The 22,936-nt window shown below is 40.3% G+C and overlaps 1 protein-coding gene across 2 annotated transcripts; it reads right to left on the bottom strand.

Annotated features, from left to right (window-relative positions):
* Window positions 1-2,830: 2,830 nt before the first annotated feature.
* Window positions 2,831-16,568, bottom strand: SSR1 (signal sequence receptor subunit 1). Of its 2 annotated transcripts, none has more exons than XM_081206605.1 (8): window positions 16,367-16,565; window positions 12,054-12,172; window positions 10,427-10,514; window positions 10,033-10,295; window positions 8,923-8,999; window positions 7,977-8,055; window positions 6,930-7,023; window positions 2,831-4,233 (listed from the first exon to the last, which is right to left on the bottom strand). In XM_081206605.1, the coding sequence occupies exons 1-8, from the start codon at window positions 16,452-16,454 to the stop codon at window positions 4,166-4,168; spliced, it is 876 nt and encodes a 291-aa protein (XP_081062731.1). In that variant the 5' UTR covers window positions 16,455-16,565; the 3' UTR covers window positions 2,831-4,165. The 2 variants fall into 2 exon arrangements, with proteins under 2 accessions (XP_081062731.1, XP_081062732.1); XM_081206606.1 differs by lacking the exon at window positions 2,831-4,233 and adding an exon at window positions 6,190-6,269 and having other exon boundaries at window positions 16,367-16,568.
* Window positions 16,569-22,936: the final 6,368 nt, after the last annotated feature.

The following is a 22,936-nucleotide window of genomic DNA, read 5'->3' on the forward strand; positions in this document are numbered from 1 at the left end:
TCCCACCAACCTGGCATTATAAATTACCTTAGGATGATACTAGCAAGAGCTAGAAGACAATTTAACACAGAATATCATAGCTTAGTAAATGACAGGGAAAGTGGATCTACCTCATCAAACCAAGTTTTACAATGCCATTGACATCAAGATTGCTGTAAACAATGTATTCTACTTCAGTGCAGCACACATTAGTAAATGGCTAATTTGTGTCAACAGAAGTGGAATTTCAATGATCAGTACACCTGGAAATTTGGTTACATTGATGAAGACCACTGTCCCCTCATGCCAGGTTTGGCAACAGTATCTTGAGAAGTGACCAAACCTGTTCTTAAAAAGTGACGCTGAAGTTGTGTTTCGATCCACAACCTTGATCTAAGAGGGAAGAACTCAGAATTCAAATTGTGATGAAGTCTGATGCCCCCACCTCAGGAACCTTCATGCCAAGTTTGCCAACAATATCTCAAGAGGTAGCAGAACTGATGCCAAAAGATGTGTGAAAGTGACATCTTGATTCAAAATGGCAGCTACCATCCAAATCTTGACTGCCACCCCCTTGTGCAAAATTTAGCGAGGATATATTGAGAGCAGCCAAACCTATAGAGAACAGATGGCACAGACAAATCACTCCCCCAAACTAGATTTTGATGTGAATTATTTGTGAAATAGGAATTTTTCATTTCTTCCCTCTACTCTCCAAAAGTAGAGGTTGACACTTTTTGTCAGTTATTAACAAAAATACATTACTAGTAATGGAGCAAATCCTGAGTTTCAGAACCTCATTTTTAACAGCCGACAACGTTCCAGGAATCTTACAACTTTGCACATGTTCCTAGTACTCTAAGGCAAGAGGAGTTGCCATCTTCTTCACAAGGACCCCAACCCCTTGGTATGTGATGTTTCACAATATAGCTATTATATACAAAGATTCTATGATAGGAGTATAGATGTGGTTTCTGCCCTGAGGGTATTAAAATACTGTGGCTGAACGTAGCTTTTTGCTGGTTCAGCATCAGGCTTTCTTTCTTTCTTTCTTTCTTAAAAGGAGTAATAGAACAAAATAGGTTAGACTTCACTTTGGCAAAAGTATTTTTAATAATGCACTTTTTGACATTCCTGCAAGCTGCAAGGTACTTCAACTCAACTTCCCTCAGAATGTTGTTTTTATTCTCTTAAACTTTGTGGAGTCTTTCCTCAAAACAGTAGATGAAGTAAACCTGTGTCTGCATGTATTACTTCTGAGTGCAATGAAGGCTGAGTGTTTTCGTCTTCACCCCTCAAAATCTCTATAAATAGAAAGCAAGCACATCAAGGGAAAAGGCTCTGTTACAATCTTCCCAACTTGTTTTTCTATGTGCAGATCTCTTTTTTCTTTTTTTAAAAAAGCAGCATCCAAAATCAATGGGGGAAACAAAATTGAGGTAAATACTCAAGCTACAATAAAGTTAGTTTGAAATAATTGTCATTTGTGCTTTAGATAAGTCCATGCAAGTTTAGGCCACATCCACAATTCTGAGTCACCATACTATTAACAGGAATTGTGCTGTTCACACATTTATTTGATTTGCCTTGCAGTGGGGCGATTGTGCTTTAAAAAGTTAAAGTTATGGAAAAAAGTTACCAGCTTTTTTGTGTGACATGCGGCTCATTCACTGAATGGATGGAAGACAACAGAAGTAGTTCTGAGCAACTGCAGCAAGACTCATTTGGACAGAATGTCAAACTAACTTTCAGAGTTCTGAACAACATTCCCACCTGCAGTAGCAGGGTAATGTACAAAACAGGAATAAAGATTCCTAGGATTCCAATCTCTTGGGTAGGAAGGAAAATATGAAGTCAAATACTATAGGCAATTAGAGTATAATCAACAACAGTATAGTAAAATACCTTTCATAAGGCCCAAGTTAGAATGCAAAGGTGAATTGTATAGCTATTAATTCAGTCAGATTCCTCTCTTCCCCAATCCCAAAGTTGAGAGATTAAATACATCCTTAACTCTGTCTATCCTCCGTTACCTGTTTGCTGAATGTGACAAGCATGAATATTCCAAATTAGAAGATTGCTAATTGATGTTTTCAATGTTTAATAATACTCTGTAACAGGATATTTGAGCCACATGTATTTTTTTTTGGGGGGGGGAATACCATATTAATTACTAATACATAATAATTAAAATTAAAATATAATGGTTTCCCATTCAAAGCTCCATTTAATAAGCTGAGAGGAGCAAAATGATACTGCCAAATGTAAACACTGAGTATTTAAAAGTTATCCCTTCCATGTCGACTATTTCAGTGAAGGGGAACCCTAAATGTAAATGGCAGCACATGACTTTTCCTTTTTTTAAAAATATAAAAAACAACTTTAAACTTAAGCAGTAAGGTGACGTGCAAGTATTCCAATGACTTTGGTTTAGATATGCATCATAGGCGATCAAGCTATAATTATTTTCTGATGCAAGGAGGAAAGACAACTGAAAATGACAGTTGAATTTCATGTACGAATGAGGCCTTTGAAGGTATACAACACCTTTGTTTCCCATCTTCCAGTCCACTTTCAGCTGCTGCATTTCAGGCTACCACAGGATGTACATTATTAACAATTGCAAATTAAGCCAAAGAGATCAACATGACTTTAAACTAAGAAATTAACATACTTTTAGTTTCTCATTAAGTCAAGCTTACTGAGGTTAATAATGGAATTGATCCTAGTTGGGGGGTTCCCTTCTGAGCAAAATGCAGAGCTGAATTTATCGCTAGTCATTTCTTTAAACAGGTAAGACACCAATAAGAGTTCAAAAAGGGAAAAAGGCACAAGACTAAAAAAACCAAACTTAATTTATGTTTTTACTGTCATTTTAGAACTTATTCTTTTGTATACAATCAAATATGGGAACAGAAGAGCACAATTCCACTGTACAGGTTGTAAGTTGTTGCCCAAAGACATGTTCATGAAAGTCAAACCTTGTATCCAGCTTTATCTAAGAAATTCAATGCATTTTTCTATCCATGATTGGGTTTCAAATGGTGGAAGAGTCCCATCAATTATAATGGCCTGGTCTGCATGACACGCCAAGCCAAATTATAGCTTAATGGGACTGAAGGCTCCTGGAGAGGAGCTTGCACTCTTTGCTCCTCCTGCATCTTTTTCACACACATATTGCGCTCAACTAGGCTTAGCTTATTGTCTGAACCAAGCCTTGTGGGCAAGCTTTCTTCCTGCCAATTCAAACTATGGCCAAGAACATACCTGCCAGTAGGGTGTGTGTACTACAAGTTACTTTCCAGGAGCCTGCCTGTTCCACTGCTCCTAGTAAGCCGTATTTTGACTTAAGAGTGTCATGCAAACCAGGCCAATGGTGAGGACCAATTTGCAACCATTTGAACTAGGCATTCTAAAGTTACCCAACTTGCTATATTCACCAGATCTGCTGACCAAGTCAAACTACTACAATTTATACAGATGTACAGTTATATTGCAATCAAAAAAAGGGGGTGATGAATGCCAAAGTGAGCACACAATTCATATTTCACAAGTGCAGCTGCTGTAGAAATCCCTTATTTGACACACATGTAAGAACATTTGGGATCTCAGACTCAGTGTGCGCTTTATGTCAATCAGCAGCAGCAATATTGTAAAAAAACAAACACTATACTGCTAAAAGCAGTTACACCGGCTTGTGCCTTTAGAATACTAGCTACACAAAAATGCGACTCAGTGCTTCATGAGAGGTTCCAACATGCGTACCAAAAAGGAGCTGCATACATGTAGCAAAGAATATGATAGATGACTCTGAGTAACAGATAGGAAAATGCATAAAGACCTTCTTTTATGACAGGATACAATCAGAACAGGGTAGGAAACGACACATTTGCATTTCTGACGACGTCAGAAACAAAAGGTGTGCAGATGACAGATCAGCATAATGAAGAGACTCTAAAGGCACATTTCAGATAGCACAATGATTCTTAATTGTTTCTTTAAAAGGAATGAGAAGTGCATTGTTAGCAGTGTTCTCTGAACACAGCCAAATGCTTATAGTCCAAATGTTTTTCATAGTATTCTCCTCAGTCGATATGGCTTCTCAGCACAACTCCCAATTCAAGCAAAAACAAAAGGGAGGGGGTTGGATGGCTGGGTTAATAAAGGCTGACTGTACTAACAGTATTTACTCATCAGATCCTACTGATCTCTTCTGCGCCCTCTTCCGGGGCAGCCGTCTTGGGGAAGCTTTGTCTGAAGGAAAAGAAAAAGAAAAGTTACTCAGTGGGATAAGTTAAATGAAATATTTTGGGGGCCAGGGGGAGAAAATTATTTTCTAATTTATTCCCTCAAAGAACGATCATGCAAAAGGCAGATCTGAGAAGCATCTTATATACATTCTTCAGCTATGGACATGCAACTAGTAGCCTATTAACAAGATGTTCCTAAATCAATGCAGGATCAAAGCATTCAATCTCAGCTCTGTGATGACAATGGTTGGCTTGAGCAAGATTATTTTGCTCTATTTCAGTTTCTAAATATAGAACAGGTGTGTATCTGTTCTAAGGATGAAGAAAACATCATGCCGTACTTCCCTCTATGCTCAAGGACAGCCAAATCAAAAACTAATCTTTACATTCACAAGCTCAAGTTTCAATATCTGTAGAATTCTAAATCATACAAAGTCGAAAGAATGCTAAGTATTCAGGCAGTAAATACCCCAAAAGGTAATGATATCAGTCTCTTATGGGCAAACAAAAAGAGAACTATGGCACATTACACTAACATTTTAGCAAAAGCCACAATAAGTAATAAGCCACAATAAATGTGTTAATCTTCAATATTTAATTAGTATTCAGTTTTCTAGATGGTTTACAAGTAATTGGCTGATTAGTTGTGGTGACTGAATTTTGCACACTGATTCGAACCACCTTTTGGTCTTGACTGCATACAGACAACCTTAACTGGGCAAAGCAGAAGTGAATGAATGTAATTGTGGGGTTCCAACTCTAGACCTAGTAACCTTACGTCTTTTCTCAGCTCCCTAGCCGTCCTCTCAACCTCCCTGGCTTCTCTAATGACTTCCTACCTATTCACACAGCCCCTTCCATGTATACAACCTTTGTTTTGCCTGAGTCCTACTTTCCCCTGGGCTCATTTCTTGAACTCGATGTCTCCACCATCTATTGTTTTCTCACATTCCTGTTTTTCAGGCCTCTGCCCACTTTGCAACATTTCCTCTAGATAGTTTCTTGTTGAGCCTCCCTCTGCCCCCTTCCCTCACCCCCATAGCAGGCAGCCCTTCTGCACTTTAAGTGGTATAATGTTTCTTTTTTATAAAAAAAGATCCCCTTCTCCATCAAGCTATCTTGGCTCAGTTCCCTGTCACCTTTACCCTCTAAGCCTCATTCTTCAGACATTTTGGTTCTGCTTCTCAGTCAGCTCCCTACTCTGCAATCTTTCTTCAGCATCCTTCTTTCTCAGCAACCCGTCACCTATCTTCCCAGAATATAGCCCGTCCCTGTGTGGCCTTTTATTTCCCATGCACACTTGCAACTTCCTTGGCACTCACACAGGTTGGCCTAACTTTTTAGCTCCTACAGCAGCTGGATATTGCACTCCACCACATCAACTCAGTCAATGTCAGAGGCTTCACTGCCACAAACACAGTACAATATATATCAGTAACTATTTGCCCCTTTATCAGTTAAAGCACCATGATCATGAAGTCCAAGCAAGCAGCAATCTTAATGCATTTTAAAAGCCCTCTAATGTGTTAATACTTATTTTCCTATGCAAAGTGCTGTTTAGCATCAATAGTTAGTATTCTATGCTATGGAACAAGTGGTGTGACAATTAAACTTTTCTATCACGTGTTCTGAAAATTGTCGGTGGTCTATTTTATTTCTGGCAATCTGAAGAATGTAATGTAGCCACGGTTTCCTTTGGGAAATCAGGCATGTGAAGTAGATGACATCCCAGTAAGTGCAGATACCACTGAGTTCTGGTGACTGAACCATGTTAACAGTGTAACTAAGTTAGTATCTGAACATCAGCTCCCCCAAGATATGCAACAGTAAATGTACCAAGTAGGATTAACTCCAGACTTCTGTTGCATCTTCAAGATACTGGTGAAATCCTCCAAACCTTATTACTTTAACACCACATGCAATTATGTGAAGTGTACCAACTAAGCAGAAATGGGTTCAATGTATAAGAACCTAATTAGTGCACAATATACATTTCAGAAGCCTCAACCCAATGAAGTGTCTCACCTCTTCTACTTTGCACTGAAGCCACAGGAAAAGCAAAACAGAAGAGACAGTAAAGATATTAGAAAAGTCCACAAGCATTTAAAAGATCTAAGAACATATTTGGACTAATTTTTGAAATCAGAAGTCACTAAAACGTACAGCTAAAGCTCCACAGCTCCCAACCCAACAAAAAACCCTGTACACTAGTCACAGAATTACAATTTTGTCCTCACCTAATGCTGTATAGATTCAGCAAGTATCTTCTAACCAGTATAAGAAACAGTCAGTGATTTCACTATTGACTTCATCACTGATTTCAATATTATTGAATACTACTATCTTCTTCTAATTCATATGCATTCTCAATTTTTGGTTGGAGTCTCATTGAAGTTTATAAAACAATCTAATAGTAAAGGAATAATTCTTTCTGGAAATAATTTCAAGTGAATCTGGCAGAGTAAAAAAAGGAACATTTAGGACAATCTCTTTTCTAAACAGTTAAGAGGCAGGCATACTCAACATTGCAGTTAACATTGTTCCTCCAGATGTTGCAGACTACAACTCCCATATTTCTGACCACTGACATTCTGACTAGTGCTGATGGGAGTTGGAATCCAAACATCTGGAAGATGTTGGTTATCCTTTTATAAGAAATTCATTAATGGACTAACAACCTATGGTAATATGGATACTTACTTATCTGGTTTAAAGTTTCTTGAGGAATCCAACTCATGTCAACATCATTCTGATTCGATGTCCCCATCTCTACTTTTTGAGCTGGTCTTTTTCTCTGGAAACATTAAGCACAAGATATAATAAGGGAAATAACTCCACTGAACTCCACTTAAGCCATTCAACTTGTAGCGTGTTTTTGTGATCACAACAGTGGTAAACTTCAAACCCAAAGCTGCTGGCTTTACATTCTAGCAGCAGTTCTAATACATGGTGGCAGGAGCATCAATAATTTCTTAAAACACTGTGCATATTTTACAAACATTTAAAGGTGAAAATCCTAATTTGTGATAATTTTCAACATAACACAGATAATTTCAACTTAATTGATTGAATCAGTATTAGGGTGAGCCATAATCTATGAACCATTTTTAAAGTTATATTCCTGTATTCAAGTGGCAAATATAGTTGGTTAAGCTAGGTCAGTATGAAAAACGCATGTTGGGAGGATCAAGTATAGGCCTGACATGTGGAACTCTTGGAAGAGTCACATGCTACACTTGTATCTGATCTTTACCATGAAATGAAAAATGGCATTTTAGCCACTTTTCACTCTCAACTGTGGCTACAATTTGCTAATGTAGTCTTCTATTACAGCAACTCAACATCTGATCACATTTTACAACATTCTGTTTATAAGGAAGTGTGTGCAGATGCAATCCAGTTACCTCCCAGGTGCAAAGAGAATACCACTGCATGAAAAAAAATCACTTAAATAAACAGGAATTGGCCTATGGTCTCTAAAGCAAATATTAGCTACACTTCTACTGCATGGTAGCTTGATCTTTGTGTAAAATTGCCTTGGATTAAGGCTTGCCTCAAGAAAAGCAATGTTCTAATATATGACATGATCTTTCCTTCCAGGTAGCCTATAGCAGTGTGTACAGGTTTCAGTCACCAGCCCATCCACATATTAAAGAGAGCCAGTTAGTTTAACACAGTGTCTTGAGACCACCGTCTGGGTCCAGAGTAGCATCTATAACCGGAAAGATGACCTGCAGAATTTCTTACCTTCCTAGATTCCAACAGCTGGTGTAGACCAACAATGACAAGCAGGCTAAGTCCACCAAGGAACATATACATAAAAATCCTTGTTTAGAAAAAGGAGAAGAGAGGTCCAGTAAGCTTTTATTTCTTTAAATAGAAGAAAACTAAACAAATCATCCCTGAATACCTTTACCAGATTAAGTAGACAGTTGCTGTCCTAAAAATGAACACACACTCATATGCCCATCCCAACATCAACCCCAACTATACTTTGTAGAACACTTTATGAAGGACTCATCTCTTGATAGGAGGAGTCAGATTAGCCAACCAAGGGACACCAGTTTCAACTCAATAACTTTGGTGGGACAGCTAAGTTCTCATCTAGATAAATTCTCCCCACCCCAAGCCAAGATGACAAAAAGAAATTAAGAATGATCCAAATTACTGCTAAATCTTAAATCCTGCAAATAAAACATGTACCTAATGGAGCTATGTGTGGGAAACACATAGAACTGCAAAGCACCTATGAGTTACTACTCTAAAATCAACAAAGGAGATTATATAGACCTGTCTCGGTGTTGAGATCAGCAGAAGATGCCTTGCTGGTTACAGCATGGCGACGATATTGCCGAGGTTGCATGTTCAATCCCTGTGCGGGACAGCTGCATCTTCCTGCATTGCAGAGGGTTCAGCCAGATGATCCTCAGGGACCCTTCCAACTCTATGATTCTATTAGAACTTAGTGGGACAGTGGTGCTTGAGAGGGCATTTTCTTTGGTGGCTCTTACTATACATGTTTTGTTTTTAGGTCAAGACACACCTTCCACAGGCCCTTGGGGGTGGAAGATGCTACAAAGTTTAATTGAAGATTAACAGTAGATAACCTGCTCTAGGACTGCATGATGAAGGGGGGCAATAAAAGCCTATGAAAGAATTAATAAATAAATAGGTTATTTAAATTAAGTCTTACGTTTCACCATCTAATCCATCTTCCTTTTCAATAATGGTAACAGTCTGGTTGAAAACAGCATCTTGAAAGAAGTTTCCCTAAAATGAAAAACACAGTAACATTAAAGGCTGCCCAAGATAACAGATTCAAGCCACTAGGTGACAGTAATGTTAATACAGTGGAACCCTGGTTCTTGAATGGCTTAGTTGACAAACAAATAGGCTCCAAAATGCTGAAAACCCATAAATAACTGTTCCGGTTTTTGAACGCTTTTCAGAAGCCAAACGTCTGATGCGGCTGTCGGCTATTGTTTCTGGGGCGCCTGCACCATTCGGAAGCCACGCCTTGGTTTTCAAACGTTTTGGGAGTTGAACGCACTTCCAGAACGGATTAAGTTCGAGAACCAAGGTTCCACTGTATATACCTCCAGGGATGAACTGCTCCTCAGCGCTTCGTTTTTGTCTATAATTTCCACTCACATTGCAAATCACAATAAACAGAAAGCTAGCTTACAGGACTCAGTGTCTTGTAGGCCTCAGGTTGTCAACACACATTTTCAAAGCTTTACTAGGAGAAAATGTCCACAACAAAGGGATGAAAAGCGACCACTCAAAGTGGAGTTTGTCTAAAACTTTTGAAAAGGACAAATAAAGTTACATTTGGAGATTGATGAAGCTTTTTTTACCTGGGATTGGGAAGGTGAGGAGAGAGGAGGAGGCAAAATCATAACGATAGCTTATGTTGACCAAAACAACAAGAACAAAAAAGACCAACTCAGATTCAGAAAGTGTCAGAACATTCAGATATTGAGGAGTGTATAATGTTGTTGTGAAGAGTTACAAAAAGTAAAGGCAGTATTTTAAAAAAGCAAGACTGCACCTGTTCAAATCAGGCTCCAAGACATGAACTCTAATGTCTCCTTCCAAAACCATTCAACACAAACCTTAGACTATCATATTGGAATACTATCAAGGATTTGGCTATACCAGAACTTGCAGAATAGATACCCAAGCCTAAGCAAGATAAAAATGGCACACTTGGATAAACATCACTCAATACTCCTGGATAACATCAGCAAATGCCTAGTTTAACACTAAGGAAACCTTGCCAAGCTTCCAGGCTGTCACTCACATTTTGGTCTTTGTAGTTCAGATTGATAACCAGTCCAAAGGGGCGACCACCCATAGGCTCTGCAGGAATGAAGGAGTATTCAAATGTGGCCTGTTTCTGTGGTGGAACAACCGTGTTCAGAGGAAGAGCAGTGAAATTCTGAATGAAAAACTGGTAATCTTGAGGGTACCGGAATGAAGCATCTAGAGACTCCACAATGAAGTCTTCTGTACCCTTGTTAGTAAAGCCAACTAAAAACTTCACAATGTTGTTTGCTGGAAAATCTAGGAGGAAATTAGAAAACTGGTTAAGCTGAAATTGTATGCACAACTCAAAACTTGCATAATGTTGCACTATAATTAGACTAAAATGATAAAGTGTGCTGGTCTGAGGTAAAAAGGAGGCCATTTTTTACCTTCTCCTTTCACAAACAAGATGGTTGTATCAGCGCTAGGGGATGCTTTCGGTTCTCCCGATAGATCTTCTTCCTCTTTCTCTTCTGTCTAATACAAGAGAATGTTTTTGAAAAGCCTATGACGAACAGTGAAGCAATGAATATCTGAAGTAAGACCACTATTGCAAAATCCCACATAAAAGCATTTCCACGCAAAAACATTAATGTTGCAATAAATATTTGGAATTTCTTGAAAACAATGATTAAGAGCACAATCCTTTGTGTGTCTGTTTGGAAGCAAGTCCCATAAGAAAGCAAAAGCCCCATGTGCTGCTTCTGTCTAACAGGGCTCCTTTGGAAGGATGTTTGCTTGCAAGCTGGATTCATGTCCCTTTCTGTTTAGCTGAGAGAAGCAGAAAGAAGTGCAACCACTGAATGCAACATGACTGCTTAGACTTGGTTTCTCCATCTTTGTCCAGGACAATTATGTATTTTTTCATGTTGTGAGCTGCCTTGAGTATGGTGTGAAATATGGAAGTGCGACATATAAATAAAATTATGTATGCATGTATTATGTACTCCAGGAATGGAGAGGGAAGAGGGTGGGGAAGGTGAACAAATCAGAGGTGAGCAACTTACCTTTTGCAAATAGAGTAGGTATCAGAAAGCTAATGTTCATATTATCATGTAACAAGAGGAGGCCAATACACAACCTTACAAAACAGCTACCAAAACACCAAAATAGGTGCTTGTACACCAAACCACAACTAAGAACAGGCAGCTTCATGAAAAGCAGAAGTGGTCAAATGTACAAAGTATAGAAAAGCTTAGAGTTACTAAGTAAATTATCAAATACACATTTGATAATTGTGTCTAGGAAGTGATATTATACATAATCAAAACCAGCCTTCTGCTGTTGTAATATTCACTAGGATTAATGGCAATACAGCCATCAGTAAGATTTGCATACAACTTGGTGGCAGTAATACAAACTGTGGCCATCAAGCATTGTACTTCCCTTTGGGTTTTTGATATACAAGACGGAACTGTTCTGGAGGAGGGAGACCTGTAGTGGCAGGCTTAGGAAAGAGAACACCATAAGCCTAATGCAGATATTTCAAAGTGTGACTCTTCCCTCCACAACTGACCATGGGGTCATTCCAACCACTCAAAAGATATTCCCTCTCCCCAATATACTGCTGCATTTCTATCCCTGCTGCACATTTTTTTGACCAGCAGTACAGCTCCTTGGGTTTAGCAAAGGTCCATTTTTACTATATCCTACTTACAGTTGGAGCAACTCAAGCATTATGATTTGTGGATGTTCACTATGGCAGTTAACAGGGCCAGCCCAATGTCAAAGCATGGCAGCCTCAGGACAGCTTGGAGGAGCAGCAGAACTAACCTCCAAGGAGCATGCCACCTGTGCCCCTCTTCCCAGCCTCCTTTCCATCCCACCCCCTGTGAGTGGGCAATGGCAGGTATGCAGATGAGGAGAGGGAGGAGTGGCATTTTAAGCTTTACCTCAAGAGCAAAACATCCTGGGCAGATTCAATTGAGTACTCTTGATAATGGGTTATCTGCTGTAAAAATTGCAATAATGGACAACATAAGCTTGTGAAACAGAAACAAATACTTGTAGATGTACCAATTCTGTGGGTTCATCTTCTTCAACTTCAGCTTCATCATCTTCATCTTCAACGACTGTATCTTCAATAGCTTCTTCATCTTCTGTGGCATCTTGAGCAGCCACCAGCAAACTAGAACCTAGAGACAAGGTAAATGAAAAAATATTTTAAATGTAGGCAAAGTTATTCTATTGTTTAACTTTGCTTTTGAAAGGTTTCATTGCACTTACTAAGTTATCAGTTTAGATAAGTTGTGAGTTGCATTCATGTCTCTAGTGAAAATCATCACTAGAACTTCAGTGTAAGAAGATCCAGAGTTTACTCTGATATTTATAAAGCAGTTGTCAATATTAATTTTATATACCACCTAATATTGCACTAGGCACCATACAGATTAGAAACATAAAGGCCAATGACACTGGCTTAAATCCTACCAAAATACATTACAGAAGGGACAGAAATAATTAAAATAAAGATTTCCTCACAAAGGTCTTTTTAAAAAACTATTATTGCAAACACACAGAAGTCATCCCACGACTAACACCCTGAACAGAACTTTAAAGTATGGGCATGTTAGTCCAGCTAAAAAGTAGCAAGTATCCACTTGGCAAGGAAAAGGACCTCTAGTGAGCAGCTTAGGAGCATGCAGAATATTTTCTACCCCACAGTGGGGTATATCTTGGCAGAAGCTACAACTGAAGTTGCACTATGGCAAGCTAGCAACTTTGATTTATTAAGGTTAAGAACTCTGGAATGTGGAGGTATGCTAGTTTGTATCAGCCCACAAAGTTACACAATCACAGCACATAAAGAGCTATTTGCTAAAATAGAGCATGACAATGCATTAAAGAGCTTGAAATAAAGGATTTTAGGACACCTCCTCCAAATGTATGGCAAAAGCAACCCCTCTTTTTTTGGTCACGGGGAAGACTCCAAATAAAATTTCCCTTCCTTTCAGAATGTTACAAAAGGAAAGGTCTTAGTGCCATCAAGCAACCACAGCTCAAAAGTTTCATTACAACTCAGTTCAAGTGACTTCAAGAGAGCTTAAGATCAACATACTGGTTTAATTTAGCTGTCTGTTGAGCAGCAGCGTTAAACTAAATCTCTTAAATTGTGATAGTAGACTTCTATCACTAGGATTCTTTAGTGATTTCCTTGAAATGTTCATTATGCTAAAAGCACTATGGCAGACAACACAAACTTTTTCCAAGCAGTAGCATGCTTTCAAGATTTCATGATCTCTCCTATATATTTGAGAAAGAATGATGATGTGGCATTATAGTGGAGAGGAGGGAGTGTATTCAACATCTGTTATCACAGCCAGGAACTAACTACCAAGACTTGAAAAGTGTAATTTTCCAGTTATCTTAAACTACTAATGTTGAAAGAGAGCTACCCTGAATTTATCTAAATATTTTGAATGGGGAACAAAAGTAGAAATGCACAGCAATTAATCTGTGGAACTAGCTCTCAATCAGAACACTTTGCTAAAAACACTAAGCACATGCTATTGCAACTTCAAAATTCTCTCCCATTCAACAAGGAATGTAGGTATTTGACTTTGTTCCAGAACAAAGAACACTAACTAGAGGTTCAAGAAAACTGGATTGGAGCCAAGAGAAGAGACATGCAAAATCTCCAGAAGAGCTACGTTATAACTGATTAGGTCACAAAACCAAAGAGAAAACACACATGTATCTATGACATTGTACAAGAAAAAATGGTAATACAAAATCACTGCAAATGAAATTAAAAGAGTGCTAGTTTTAATCTGAAACTAATAAACCTATGTCAGTAAGCCCAAATGATATCTGTGTTCTTACTATGAGAAGGGTCATCCATAAAACTATAAGGATCTTTCCAATTGAGGCAAATATAATTCAAAGTGTAAAGTGATGCACAATGAGGCAACCCCCCACCCTTTCAAATGAACACTGGTGGGGTCTGAACTAGCCGTTACTAAGAAGGAAATATCTTGGGTCTGTGGTGGACAGCTCAATGAAAATGCTGACCCAATGTATGACAGCTGTGGAAGGTACTTGGCATGTGAGGGACCGCTGGGGAAATAAATGAAAATAACTGGCAGGATTGTAATGTGGCATTATACATTACAGTGGTACCTCGGGTTACATACGCTTCAGGTTACATATGCTTCAGGTTACAGACTCCGCTAACCCAGAACTATTACTTCGGGTTAAAAACTTTGCTTCAGGATGAGAACAGAAATTGTGCTCTGGCGGCGCGGCAGCAGCAGGAGGCCCCATCAGCTAAAGTGGTGCTTCAGGTTAAGAACAGTTTCAGGTTAAGAATGGACCTCCGGAACGAATTAAGTACTTAACCCGAGGTACCACTGTACATGGGTGGAATCAATCCACCCCCTCCCCCAGTTCTGATATGCAAGTTCATGCTGTTTTAAGGTAGATTCACCTTGCGGTTAATGCACAAGGCATATATCAGAATGCATATATATGCATAAGGCATATATATCACCCATTCTTTATGGTATCTGCATATAATACCAGCAATGTTTTATTTCATGTTTGAGCTTTATAATTTATGTGATTTTTGTTCCAGAATGTTTAACAATTCAAATACACAACATTTCTGGATTTATGTTTTAAATGGAAATAAATGGCAGTGGTCTGCCAGGAGTAGGCTTCGTGCTGGGAGGTTTGAAGAGACAAGTGTTACTGGCAAATACAGCATGCCTTTTAAACACATAACCCTCACCTAGACCTCCAGTTGTGTTACCGCACCCTGTATAATTAACCTTGGAAAGCACGTGCAATATTTTCTGTGAAGTATACCTACCCTATAACCTTGATCACACCTGCATATCAATAATAGCCCTACATAAGATCACAAACTTGTATTCTACACTAGCTGCCCCGTATTCCTTCATTTTGTACTCAACTACAACCCCAACCACAAACGTTTCAAAATCGAAAACAATCTACGTTTACACCATCTGGTTGAGTTTAGAATATGTTGATTAATTACTTAATTAAACATCAATTGAACTCATTTGCTGGTATGATACACAAAATCAAATCTATGCTGGTCTCAATTTACACTGACAAGCTTCTTGAGCAAGGTCCTCCCAAAACTTACTTGACCTTGGCTTGTACTGCTGCAGAAACATCCAAGAAATTGCAAGTAATTTGTATGATAATGCAATTTAAATGCTGTTATTGGATTTACTCAGCAAAAACATGAAGGTCTCAACCCTGACCGTGGACAACCACAGGGATATGTTCTTAGTTGTCAAATGAACTCAGGAAAGTAATTTGATTCAATTCACACAGTTCAGCAGATCTCTACCAGTTCAGACACCCAACTTTTGAGATCAGTAATCTCAAAGCTCTCCACAATTTTATTAGCTGTAAAATCACTACTGAACAGAACCCAACAGATTTGGGAAAAACTGTCTTCAGTTACAGACTTCCAAGATTCCTTCAAGGAAACTTGGCTGAGCCCCTATGAATCCGGCACAAGTTTCCTCTGGGCACGAGTTTGCTCTTTCTTTCCCATTCAAAGCAAGGATCTCAAAGCTGCAGCTTGTACACTAGTGCAACAAGTTGATCACCAGAACCTGAAATGTTATGATGCTTCCGTGTGAGTTGCCTGCACTTCAACTCTCCCTCTTTTAAAGGGAACAAGAGAAACTGGTTTCCCGATAGCTGTCCATTTGGCAAAGGTTGCCAAAGCGTACCGAGCTTTTTGGCTCGCACGTCTCCAGGTGGGGTCAGAGGCCGAACCTGAACGCTGTGCTGAAATAAGAGGAACTATGTGTGATTTTCCTCTCTTTCTTCCCCTTCAGCAGCAGCCAGAAGGAATCACAGCTGCACCGAAGGAGACACATGAGCAACGTGAAGAGCTGCGCGCTCCATTCCCACCGAAGGTATAGTTTGCAGGGGGGAAAGCGAAACTCCTCGCACAACCTCGGGTTGCTGACACGTGTCAGCTTTCGAGTCCCTCAAAAAGGAGGTTAACGAGAAACGTAGAAGTCAACGAAGCTACGACCTGCCAGCACCATGTGGCTATCGGAGGTCTGGACTGACACGTCAGCCTAGCGAATAGGGGAGGGGGGAGAGAGAGCAGAGGAAAAGGAGCCCCCCGCCCCACTCAGAAGCCTCCGCCCCCGCCTTTCAGAATTCACCAGCCGAAACGGCACGCGCGAAGCCGCCTCACGCGCTGCCTCCATTTCAAAAAAGCACAGGAACGTTCCTTCCCCCCCCCCCACGGCCGGCCCCTCAACCGCCGCCTCGCGTACGCGCGCGAGGCGGAGATAAAGCGGAGTTCCCGCTCGTTCTCTGTCGGTCCGCCTCACCTGGGCCGCTGCGGGCGCCGCCCAGAAGCAAGGCGGCGGGGAAAGCCAGGAGCACGAGCAGCAGCAGTTGGGGAACGGACCTCCTCATGGTAGCGGGCCGACTAAACGCCCTCGGCTGCAGTTACTACTTTTTCCTGCCGCGACGCAATGGCGAAAGGAGCTCATCCGGCCCAGGTCCCGCCCACCGTAACCCCGCGGCGCCCTCACGTCACCGCCCTGTCACGCAAGGCCCGCGGACTCCGCCCCTCTCCTGCCCCGCCCCCTCCCCACCGCCCAGCTTTGCGCGGAGGACGTGGCTTCCCCTGGAAGGAGGAAGGAGGGGCACGTGACTGCAACTTGGCTGGTTTCAAGCGCGCATGCTCCGCGCTGCCAACAAGCTCCTTACGTTCCTTTTCCTTGTCAGGCTTGCTTGCCAGAGCGCAGGCGCGAAAAGTTTTTACCGCGTGGAGCGCCTCAACCACGGGCTCTCTGGAGCGCATGCGTGGAATCCTATCGCTCGCTACAGACGAGCGGAATCGTGCAGTACCTTTGAGTTTACATGCGGACGCTAGCGTGTCTCGTTGCGTGTCAGTACGAAAGGGATACAACCCTCAACCGGCGACCTTTTAAAGACACGGCCGTGGGAATGCCTCTTTCAAGATCCGCAATAATCAAAACCATTGTTCTTCCGCGACGTTTTGACACGCGATGCCCCTGATGACACAATGCATTGGATGTGTACACCCCAAAATAATACTTGGAAGATTTCCTCCCACGCAAAAAAATTATAAAAAATCATGCTCCTTAGGGTTTCGTCGTGGATCTTCCCCAGCAACCACATTAACAATGGCCAGGGATAGATTTTGGGATTGAGCAAGACTCATGGCCCCTGCTTGGTCCGATTGCAGTGGTACTTCTAATTAATTGAGCACAGTCAGTTACAGGTTTCTTTGTCCGTTCTCTTTTTTTTTTATAAAATTTTTATTGGTTTTACAAAATTTTATAGAACAAACAAACACTTAAAAAGACAAACATACACGTATAATTTCATATCATATTTTCATAAACCTCTTTTCTGGGACTTCCCCATACCCCCCCTTTCTGCATCCCAATGTCCATAATTTTATAGCAACTCCCATTTGTTACTTTCCAACCTCTGTCATCTTAGTTATCTCTATATTCTGACCTTATATCACTGTATCCCTTTGTTCCTGAAAACCACAACACTCTAACATTCATTAAGTTTATAACAGTCCTTAAGATAACTTTTAAATTTTCTCCATTCTTCTTCCGCCGTCTCTTTTCCTTGGTCACGGATTCTGCCTGTCATCTCGGCCAATGTCATATAGTCCATCACTTTCATCTGCCATTCTTCCAGAGTGGGTAGATCTTGTGTCTTCCAATACTTTGCGATGAGTATTCTTGCTGCTGTTGTAGCGTACATGAAAAAAGTTCTATCCCTCTTTGACACCAATTGGCCGACAATGCCCAAGAGAAAGGCCTCTGGTTTTTTAGGAAAAGTACATTTAAGTACCTTTTTCATTTCATTATAGATCATTTCCCAGAAAGCCTTAATCTTCGGGCATGTCCACCAAAGGTGGTAGAAGGTACCTTCAGTCTCTTTACATTTCCAACATTTGTTGTCGGGCAAATGATAAATTTTTGCCAGCTTGACTGGGGTCATGTACCACCTATAGACCATTTTCATAATGTTTTCCTTTAAGGCATTACATGCCGTGAATTTAATACCGGTGTTCCATAACCATTCCCAGTCAGCTGACATAATGTTATGACCAACATCCTGTGCCCACTTAATCATAGCCGATTTGACTGTTTCATCCTGTGTATTCCATTTCAGCAACAAGTTATACATTCTGGATAAATTCTTAGTATTGGGTTCTAACAATTCAGTCTCTAGTTTTGATTTTTCCATCTGAAAGCCAATTTTCCTGTCCTGTTTGAAAAACTCCATTATTTGATGGTATTGAAACCAATTTTGTACTTTATGTTTCAATTTCTCATGACTTTGTAATTTCAACTTATCTCCATCCTGTTCCAAAATTTCCCAATACTTCGGCCATCCGACCTCCATATTGAGTTTCTTCACTGCCTTGGCCTCCACTGGTGACACCCATCTAGGGGTTTTGTTTTCCAACAGATCTTTATATCTTATCCAAACATTGAACAATGCTTGACCATATTTCTAGATCTTTTTTAATCTCTGACCAACATTTTTCATAGTTATCCTTATACAAATTCGCATTTTTGGATGTCAGATAGACCCCTAGGTATTTCACCTTCTTGACGACCGTCAACCCTGTCTCCTCTTGGAATTTCTCTTTTTCCATATCTGTTAAATTTTTCCCTAGAACTTTGGTTTTTTGCTTATTCAACTTAAATCCAGCTACCTGGCCAAACTGTTGGGTTATTTCCAGGACCTTTTTTGTACTAGTGTTTGGCTCTTGCAAAGTCAGTACTAGGTCATCTGCAAATGCTCTTAACTTATACTGTTTAGCTCCGACCTGCACTCCTTTAACCTGCTGGTCATTCCTAATCATATTCAGCAACACCTCCAGAACTGAAATGAAGAGTAATGGGGAAATTGGGCACCCCTGTCGTGTTCCTTTTTCTATCTTAAGTTCCTCAGTTACTACATTATTTACAATCAATTTAGCTTTTTGTTCAGAATATATTGCAACCATACCATTCTCAAAACCTTGGCCTACCCCCATCCCATGAAGATTCTTTATCATAAAGCTCCAAGAAATATTGTCGAAGGCTTTCTCCGCGTCCACAAAAATCAGTACTGCTTTAGTATTTATATTCACCTCTAGCTTTTCCAAAATGTCTATTATATTCCTTACATTGTCTGCTAGGTGTCTTTTTGGGAGAAAGCCTGCTTGGTTCATATGAATCTTCTCCATCAGCACTTTTTAAAATCTTTTTGCCAAAATGTCTGCAAAAATTTTGTAATCCACATTAAGTAGTGATATTGGGCGGTAGTTCTTCAGTTGAGTCTTTTCAGTCTCTGTCTTTGGTATGAGTGAAATATATGCTTCTTTCCACGATTCAGGTGCCTTTTTTCCCTCAAGGATCTCATTACAGACTTCTTTTAGCGGTTGAATCAACCATTCCTTCAGCGATTTGTAGTATCTTGAAGTCAGTCCATCTGGTCCTGGAGATTTGCCCAGTTGCATATTCTGAATGGCAGCCTCTATCTCTTGTTCTGTTATTCTCTGGTTCAGATCCATCTTACTTTGATGAGAGATTTTTTGTAATCCATATTTATCAAGGAATTTGTCTATATCTTCTTCATTTTGCGGGCCTTGAGTATAAAGTTTTTTGAAATAACTCAAGAAGCAATTTCTAATTTCATTAGGTTTAGATATATTCTTTCCATCCACTTCTAGGCTTGTAACTGTATTTAGTTTCTGCCTTTTCTTCAGTTGCCATGCCAGAAGTTTGCCACATTTATTTGCTGATTCAAATGTCTTTTGCTTCATCTGCTTTATCTTCCATTCAATCTCTAGGTTCATCAATTCCATATATTGTGTTTGATATAACTTAATCTCTCTTAAAATCTCCTGGGACTTTGGTTTTGCTCTTAATTTTTTCTCTCCTTCCTTTATCTTTTCCAAAATCTTTTCTTTTTTCTCATTTTGTTTTTTCCTCTTTATTGAGTTTTGTTTTGTTGAATCAAGAAGCCTCGCATCACCGCTTTGCTTGCGTCCCAGATCACTCTTTTCTCCACGTCAGCCCTCAAATTTATTTCAAAATAGTCTTTTAAAGTTTTTTGGGCCTTCATAAGGATCTCCTTGTCTCGAAAGAGGGTGTCATTCATTCTCCATCTAAATTGACCAGTTGTTGTAAGTTTCATTTCCATCTTCACGGCGTTATGGTCGGAGCAAGTTTTTGGGCAGATTTCTACCTTCTTAATCTTTGGAGCCATGCCACTAGTAATCCAGATTTGATCAATTCTGGTCCAGGTCATCATTGCTTGGGAGAAAAAGGTTCCCTCTCTCTCCAGAGGGTTCCTTGTTCTCCATATATCTATCAAGTCCATGTTTTCGGTCATTTCAAAAAAGGTCCTAGGAAGTCTCCCTTCCTTGGTAACTGTTAGTCTTTGTGCCTTGTCCATGTTGGTGGAGACCACACCATTCATGTCTCCCATGATTATCATGTTGTAATCCAAATAGTCCGTCAGAGTTTCATGAAGTCTCTTGAAGAAGTCAGATTTACCTTCATTTGGTGCATAGATTCCAACAACTAAAAGTTTTTCTCCTTGTACTTGTATCTCCACTGCCAGATATCTCCCTTGCTCGTCTTTGAACATCATTTTTGGGGCCCATTTCTCTTTCACATATATCACAACTCCTCTTTTTTTAACTTTGTCTGATGAAATAAATTCTTGTCCTAGTCTTTTGTTTATAAGTAATCTCCTGTGAGCTCTGGTTATGTGGGTTTCTTGTAAACATATCAAGTCCAGTTGTTCTCTGCTCAAAATGTGAAATACTTGTCTTCTCAAAGGCCCATTGAGCCCATTACAATTCCAGCTAAGGAATTGCAGAGCCATCTTGTTATTTTTCTGACACTCCTCCAACAGCTCCAAGTTGTTGCTCTTCTTCTGATGGTGGTGGTTTTTGTCCAAGCGAGAAATTCAGAATGTCTAATGCTCTCCTCTGTTCTGCAATTGGGTCCACAGTCCCCTTCTGCAGGTCCTCCTGATTTCTTCCCAAAAATTTCTCTTTGTCTTGAATTGTCTTTATTTTCACCTTCTTTCCGTTGTAGTCAAAAGATAGTCCTTGTGGGAATTCCCACCTGAAGCGGATGGAGTTTTTCTTTAACAGAAGAGCTAAATCCTTGTAGAAGTTTCTTAAATCCAAAATATATTTTGGGATGTCTTTAAAGATCTGTACAGCTGAGTTTCCAATTTGCAAGGCCTTTTCGAAGTGTAGTCCTAATATTTTGTCTCTTTCCTCCTTAGATCTAAATGTAATCAGGCAGTCTCTCGGAGTCTTTCTGTCCTGCTTTTTGCCCAATCTAAAAGCTGTTGTAATTTTGAATTCGTCTTCCTCCAGATCCCAGCAGTCAACAAACTCCCGTGTCAAGTACTCCGCAAGATTGTCTCTTTCATTCTCTGGAATCAATCTCAATTTCAAATTTCTCTCTTTTCTCTGTAATTCCCACAGAGCCAAAGTTGCGTCATGTTCATGGACCTTCTTGGCAATCGGCTCTAAATTCTCTTGTGTCTCTCCAGCAATAGCTTTCGCTTCTTCGGCAATTTTACGTGTAGTAGAATTTTCCTCCACCAATTTATTTATAGATTCTGTATTCTGGTTGAGTCTTACTGATATTTCTGTTAATTTTTGTGTATTTTCTGAAGTCTGTTTTGTCAGAGACTCCAGAGATTGATTTACCTTGAGCAGGGCTTCTGTCACGGCTTCCATAGAAACAGCTGTCCCTTTTTCTTGTCCTGTTGTTCCTGCAAGTCCGGCAGTTATGCCTGAAATTGAGCCTCTTTTCTTTGTCTGTTGTTGCTGCAGCTGTTGTTGTTGTTGTTGCTTGGTCTTGGCTCTTGTGACTATCTCCTCTTGTGGGCCACTCATGTCAAGGTCGTTTCCCACGGGAGCTGTTCCCCACTGGAAAATTCCACTGTCTTAAGCCGTGCCAACTTTTACTTTACCCTCTAGGGGGAGCAAATCAAAATGGCCAAATATGAAATGTCCAAATACAGAGACAAAGAGAATATCCAAAGACGTAGAGAAATTAAAGCAATTAAAGCAAATATAGCTGGAGGCTTGTAGCTGCAAATTGCCACAGTTTTCCAGTAGATACTGTTTCGTCTTACTCAGATGTACTGTAGCCAAACAATACAGAAACTTTGTATCACAGTGTAACTTTTACAGGAAAAAGTCAGTTCAGTGTCCTATTGTCCTAAAAGGCAGACCGTTTCGTGCTCTTAAGTAGCTGAGACAGCAGAGGATTTTTCTTTTAAATAAATCATGCAGTTACCAAAGTCTCTTTCACCTCCCCTCTGCCCTGCTAGCTAGAGGGGAGATCCAAGGTCCAAGTGTCAGGTTTAATTAAATAAAAACAAAGTTTTGACGGATGCAGCTTTAAAGTTCCGTTGCTTTCACTTTCATGCAGTCGGGGGGAGGCAGACTTCCTTGATTTTAACCTCCCCGCTTTCAGCCAAATCTCCGAATTTTAGATCCAAATAAAAGTTCCGTTTTACTCACGGGTTTTTTCTGTCCGTAATTTACAGGAAGGAATCGGCGCTCTCCACTAATAGCGACGCGGCTTCACCCTGCGGGCTGGGTAGCGATTCTCAGCACCGCGCTCCCCCGATGTCGTTCCAGAGCCTTTAAAAAGGCTCTTTCTGCGGTAAAGGGGGGGCGCTTTTGGTGCCCACCGAATCTCCTCGTTCACAGGCTTCCGCGCCTGTGATTTTAGGGGTCCCCCGCTTGCCGTAGCGGGGCAGACCCGAACTCGCAGGGCAGTCCTTCTCCGGAGCTCGGAAAAAGGACCGCCATTAGCGCTGGCGCCGACCGGAAGTCCTCTTCTTTGTCCGTTCTCCACTCCCACTGCTTC

The sequence above is a fragment of the Podarcis bocagei genome (genome assembly GCF_964188305.1).
Source record: "Podarcis bocagei genome assembly, chromosome: 8".
In the NCBI taxonomy this organism is placed as follows: domain Eukaryota; kingdom Metazoa; phylum Chordata; class Lepidosauria; order Squamata; family Lacertidae; genus Podarcis; species Podarcis bocagei.

What these genes read in the sequence shown, in the direction of transcription:
- SSR1 (XM_081206605.1), bottom strand. Translation starts at nt 16,454, where the DNA reads ATGAGGAGGTCCGTTCCCCAACTGCTGCTGCTCGTGCTCCTGGCTTTC. An exon ending in TGAACTACAAAGACCAAAAT is followed by an intron (nt 9,000 to 10,032) that starts GTGAGTGACAGC and finishes TTTTCATTTTAG; the next exon opens with GGAAACTTCTTTCAAGATGC. An exon ending in GATGGATTAGATGGTGAAAC is followed by an intron (nt 8,056 to 8,922) that starts GTAAGACTTAAT and finishes TTTCTAAACAAG; the next exon opens with GATTTTTATGTATATGTTCC.